The 6,000-nt window shown below is 39.7% G+C and overlaps 1 protein-coding gene across 1 annotated transcript in view; it reads right to left on the bottom strand.

Annotated features, from left to right (window-relative positions):
- Positions 1 to 6,000, bottom strand: part of LOC107081417 (nesprin-1-like) — a 150,736-nt gene that overhangs the window by 42,473 nt on the left and 102,263 nt on the right. Inside the window, exons 91-92 of the mRNA XM_015369602.1 lie at positions 3,032 to 3,262; positions 842 to 985 (exon numbers count right to left, since the gene is read on the bottom strand). Coding sequence (XP_015225088.1) covers positions 842 to 985; positions 3,032 to 3,262 — 375 coding nt within the window. The remainder of the gene's footprint in view (positions 1 to 841; positions 986 to 3,031; positions 3,263 to 6,000) is intronic.

Below are 6,000 nucleotides of genomic sequence, written 5' to 3'. Positions count from 1 at the left end.
CCTATCCTATCCTATCCTATCCTATCCTATCCTATCCTATCCTATCCTATCCTATCCTATCCTATCCTATCCTATCCTATCCTATCCTATCCAATCCATAGTCTGATTGAACCTGCTGTCATATTTTCTTTGGTCAAAAAGCAGGGGATTATTTACACTTAGGAGGCAGGGCACCACTACTTATCTTCCTTTGTAAAACAGGTAATGAGGTAAAAACATATAATGGGGTTGTAAGAAACTTGCAGTGCAGGATATAAAAGTATCCTAAAGGTTTAAGCGTATACTTAAGGACTTTTTTAAGCTTAATAACTTTTATATTAGGTAGTTCTTTCAGCTAAAACGCTTTGCTCTATTCTATGTGCATTTCACACCAGAAGATACCTGCTGACTCACTGCCGCAAACCCTTATTTCCCATGTAAATAATAACAAGCTTCTACATCAATATCTGTTAAATGCACAGTTTAAAAGTTGATAAAGTGACGTTTTCTAATCTGTTATGATGTTTTTGAGATTGCAATAGTTTTAAGATGATAAAGGCTGTTTTGGTCTTTATTCCTTTATGGCAAAAGGTTTGCTTCAACCTCAATACAAACCAACTAAGATACTAAGTACCTAACTTCACTTTAAAAAGTTTTAGCTTTAATGTTCTTTTAAAAAAGTAAAACACTGTGCTTTTTTGATAGAATAAATGCTGGGTTAATGAGTTACAATTGGTATTTGCACAATTTTGATCCTAAAGAGGTTTTAAACGTTTCTGCGGTGGATTCTGAAACAGATGGTGCTCAGTCAGTAATGGAAGCTGGGTGGGATGAGGATTACCAGGGTGGGATTTGCAAGTACCTGGTTAAGAGGAATTTCAGCAGCGTTAGCCCCCGGAGAGGGGGAGCGGCAGGCAGGGGGAGAGGAGACCTCGCTGTTGGTGCCCTCCTCCCCTGACTCCTCTGTCACGGGGGAGAGGAGCGTGTGGCAGCGCCCGGCTGTCATCTGACCACAGATACACAACCGCACACCAAGAGACAAACACATGAAACAAGCATGCAAAGGGAGGGCAAGGGAGGAGGGAAACCAAAAGAAAAGAACCACATCAAACAGGGGATGGGGGGTAAAAATGAAAAGGGAGATAAAGAGAAAGCATAAAAATTAACAGGGTAGAGCACGTTACGCTGGCTGCAAGGAGTAATTATCTTGCTCATTGATTTAGGAAGCAAATAATCAAATATCCCACTGATCTGATCAGGTTACTGTTACTGGAATCAAACACTGTAGCATATGTGGACACACCAGATCTCAGTGAAATGACTAAAGATACAGACCAGTAAAGGAATGGCCTCTATCCGGAAGCTGACGCATGCTGTAGGTATACACACAGTGACTGTTCTCACCACACACCCACATACTGTAGACTAACGGCCTCACAGCCACAGAAGCCGCTTTTTCTTTTAACAAACTACCATATGTCTGATTCAGAAGTGTGATCATTAATCACTAGAAGTTTGATCATTACACCTAAAGCGTAGCTTGCAATGGCTAACAGGGAGGAGGAGAAGAAAGCAGCAGCAGTTGTCCTAGAAGCAGCAAAGTTTGCAGCATGCCTGCATGCTTTAGTTGAGGGCAGAGCTGAAACGTGAGCCAAGCGTATTAAAGTCAGCCTACTGACTCATGAAATCAGCAAATTCAAAGGAGTTTTTTGTTTTGTTTTGTTTTGCCCGGGCTTTATGATGCAACGAAAAGCAACAGACTGGATCGTGGCACTAGCATTTCAACCGTTTCAAGATAAGATGTACTCACTTCAACACAGTTATGTTCATTAACAAAAAATCTACAGCACAAGTGCACTTCCAGTTACCAACAGTAACAGGCGTTAAAGGCATTCATGCACTGCGTCTTTTTTTTTTTTTTTCTCACATACGCTCACAGATTCAGTCACATCCTGTTTCCTGGCTGCCGGAGACTAAATGCACAAACAACTCTGTTAAGGCAAAGGAGCAAACAAATCTGAACGTCTGAGAAAATATGCAGAAAAGAAACAGGAGGGATAAAAAAAATATTCAAATATTTAAATTAATGAAAGCTAATGTGGATTAAAAGCAAGAGAAAAAGCAAAGTATCAGTGAAACAGGAAAGGGACCGAGCTGGAAAAAGTAACTTGAATTAAAAGTTTGTGGAAGAGTAAATGTTTCATAAAGAAAAACATTTTCTATTCTGGATAATTTGTTTCTTCTTTGTTGATCATTTGTAGGAGCCCTAGTAGCTGAATCATGAGGGTTTACCTCCACCTCAACCATATACCTTGAAACCTAACCCCAACATAAACATACATGAGCTAATACTATGAAAGTAGGACAATATGTGAAAATATTAAATACTTTGACACCATATTTATTCCTATTTTAAGCCACAGAAAAGCTAGAAAATCTAGCTTTATGATAAAAATAGAGAAATCAAATTTGTCTTAAATAATAAATAGTTAAAATAAAAGCATTCCTAACAATAGAGGAAATGATTAACTTATACATGATATTTCTTTGTTTCCAAGTGGCACAGGAGGAGCAGAGACTAAACAATTATCAGAGGTATCAAAACTTTACTAAAGTATTTATTTTTATGGATATATACTGGAACAAAGAAATGCATATTTTTACACAGATGTACACAGCTCTTTTCTCTTCCCTCAAAGTATGCCCCTGAAAAATCCTCTGACCTTTGCCCTCTGCCTACCCCTTTACCTCAGGCTGACAGCTAAGTATGAAGATCTCCTCAATTGTTTTCATTTTTATTTTCATTGACAAGAAGTTTGATGAGTTCTGCAGCAGCCGACATGCCACCTTGTCAACCAGTAGATTACTTGAAGACACTAAAAGAACTAATGCATCCTAACAAAGCCAACTAACAGCAAAGTACCTTTACAAACTGCAGTTTAGCTGGTCATGATGCTGTAAAGGTTAGTTTAGTTTTATAGCATTTTAAAGTAGTTAAAATGTAGTTGTGCATGTGTTGTGAAGATGTCTGATCTGCAGCTGTCTCACTCACCATAACGACAGAGGGGTGGGCTGGAAGCTGTTTGCCAGCAGCTGAGCCGGTGTTTCCCACGACGCCGGCCAGCTCCTCATCGCTCAGCTCCTCCATGCCATCAGACAGGCCCTCCACATCAGTGACGGTCAGGAGCATGGTGGCATGCTTGGCCTTCACTGTCAGCATTTTGCACTTTGAGTGGAGTGAGGCGATCTGCTCCTGGTAGCCACGGATCTTTTGAGTCAGCTCCTGTCAAAACATCCCCCCGAAGAGAATAGAGCATCACCAACCCCCCTCTCCAAGGATCAGGAGAGTGAGGTTCAGCCCACAGCAGAGGATCTAGAGGTCAGGGTTAAAGCAGGATTCTGTTGAAAGGAAGAGTCAGTTTGGCCAGACACATTCTCTCCTGTCCTCTCACTCTTTCAGCTTTCCAGTCTGGATAAGTGGAGAATAGTGCTGCCTCTCTCTCAGTTTTTCCCCCCTCTCTGCATCTCTGAGCCAATCAGAGCAGCACAAAGGCGTCTGACTCGGATCGGTTGGTGAAGCTGAGCAGGCAGGATGTTTGGTTGAGGCAGAGACCCTCGCAGAAATACTTCAAAATCCCTCAGACACTCCCTCTTGTACACATATACACAAATGGCAGGGCAGTGAGAACAGGAAGTGATCTCACTCACTGAGCTCCCCGCCCCCTCCTCCCTCTTCCCTTGCCTGCTGCTTCCCATCTCCACCTATCGGCGGAGAGGATTCCTGTTAACAAAAGGGAGCTGCAAGGAGAGAGGGGGCTCGGCCTCAAGTTACAGCTCCTCCTCCCACTGCATCACAGATGGTCAATGCACAGATAATCGGGTCATGTGACCCAAACGCCAGCAGGGTTGAAGCTCAGCTTAAAGATCAAACACAGACATAATTATACTGTAGAACCCAGCTGGAATGCTGTAACAGGAACACTTTAGATATCCTTTTATCAACCATGGAGAGAAGATATAAATCTATCAGATGCAATAAGGGAATGTTAAAATGTGTTTTATTGATTTGATCTGTTTCTCTGCATAATTCTGACTCTACCTTTGCAGTGTTTGAGACACATATTAAAAAAAACTTAAAGAGCTTTATGCTTGAGAAGCTCAGATTCCATCTACCTGGGTGTATGTGGGCACAAGCACCATCAGATAAGAAAGAAAGAAAGGAATGTCATCATCTACAAACTCAACATTGATTCTCCTCTATTGTAATAGAGATGCTTCAGCAATACGGCACTGGGTCAGTTTCTTATGTCCAGTAATAGATCTAAAATTAGGATTACTGGATTACTTAATCCACTCTGACTCATACGTTTTATTTGAGATGCTGTTAATGCCATTTTGCCTCAACTTCTCCTTTTTTGACTTAGTGCAACAAATATAGGAAATGCAAAACAATTCAAGTCCTCTTTCTGTTCTCAGTTATATGATCTTCAACTCTAAGGAAACAACTAAAACAAAACAAAACAAAACACTCGAGACAGAGCTTTAAAGAAATATTCATAATCATGGAAACTTTCAACCTTTTTTCCTGCTAAAAACTCAATCTCCTTAAATCCAATCTTCTTTTGGATTTTATGTGATAGACAAACACAACATAGTGTGAGAAATGAAGGTGACAACATCCTGTGGCGATGTTTGTCTTCATAAAGGGAGCTTGTTAGAGTCAATAGTAGGATTGATAGAGTTAACTAAACGGGAATTCTGGAAGAAAACCTGGGAGAGGCTGCAAAAGACTAAAGACTCGGATGAATTTTTACCTTCCAGCACAAAACGCCTCATACATTAAAACAGGCTTAGGCTTCCTGTTTACAGATGCTCTTCTTCTGACCTGACTGAGGTTGAGCTACTTTGCAAACGGAAATGGGAAGAAAATCAATTGAGACATATCACAGTGGGGCTGTAACCCTTTATCTTCTGTTTACCAATTTGAAATCTTCTGCATGGAGGTGGTTGCATTAATTTCTATATATGTGCCACCAGTGAAAAGGGGACGAGTCACACTTTTGAGATTATTATTCATAAAAAATGTGCAAGTCAAATTCCCAACTAAACACTATGTTGCTTTGGTCTATCACTGTTCCAACAAAACTCATGGAGGTTTCTTTGTATAAGATGACCATCCCAAAAAGTTGGGTGTGAATACTTATGCATGCCATCGTGGACTCGTATTCTGCAGGATTCTCTGAGTGCTCTTAGAAAGCTACTGACTTATCCTTAAAGTGATTCAGGTTGTAGCTGAGGGCAACTCTGAGAAACACGGGGACAGAAAAACCCTGTAGCTAGGTGGGATGCCATCTACTAAAAGCTTTGATTGAAAAAAAAAAAAAAGAAAAGACAAACAAAAAACAGACTGGTAATCCATGAAAAGAAATTACCGGATTATTATATTTAGATGAAGCTGGACAAAATTACATTTTTCCCCACAGCATCAACTATAGAATACTTTATGCTACTATAAAATGGAGAAACAAGGCAGATTTGGTGCGGGGATCACGGTGTACATAAAAAGCAAGATTTAAAGTGGATTACCAAGTATCATTACTGACATTATCATGTATAATACAGCCCTCATTTACGTCCTCCTTCCATGTATTTAAGGTTTTATTATTGTATCTATTTTAAACTGTGTGTTTATATAGATATTTTTTGCAATTTTTTTTCGATTCTTTTTAAGTGTTTGTTATTAAGAGGGATTTCGGTCTATTATCCTGCTTCCTTTTATACTTATTCCATTTTTTTATTATTATTTAATTATCCTCCATAAACTTACATAACTAGAGATCCACCTTTATCCCATCCAGCCACTGAAACCATTTAAACTAATCTTATCTCCTCAACAATAAATGTGTAACTGTTATAAAAGGGTTATTCGATCATTTACTCCAGTGTTCAGCTGATGGATCAGCCTAAAACATCTCTCTCTGTCTTCACCAATCTCACTGCTTAAGACACTTAAAAAACTAA

This window comes from Cyprinodon variegatus, unplaced genomic scaffold (genome assembly GCF_000732505.1).
Source record: "Cyprinodon variegatus isolate N-32 unplaced genomic scaffold, C_variegatus-1.0 Scaffold38, whole genome shotgun sequence".
In the NCBI taxonomy this organism is placed as follows: Eukaryota; Metazoa; Chordata; class Actinopteri; order Cyprinodontiformes; family Cyprinodontidae; genus Cyprinodon; species Cyprinodon variegatus.
Note: the sequence above shows the minus strand (reverse complement) of the source record. Positions and strands in the feature narration are given on the sequence as shown.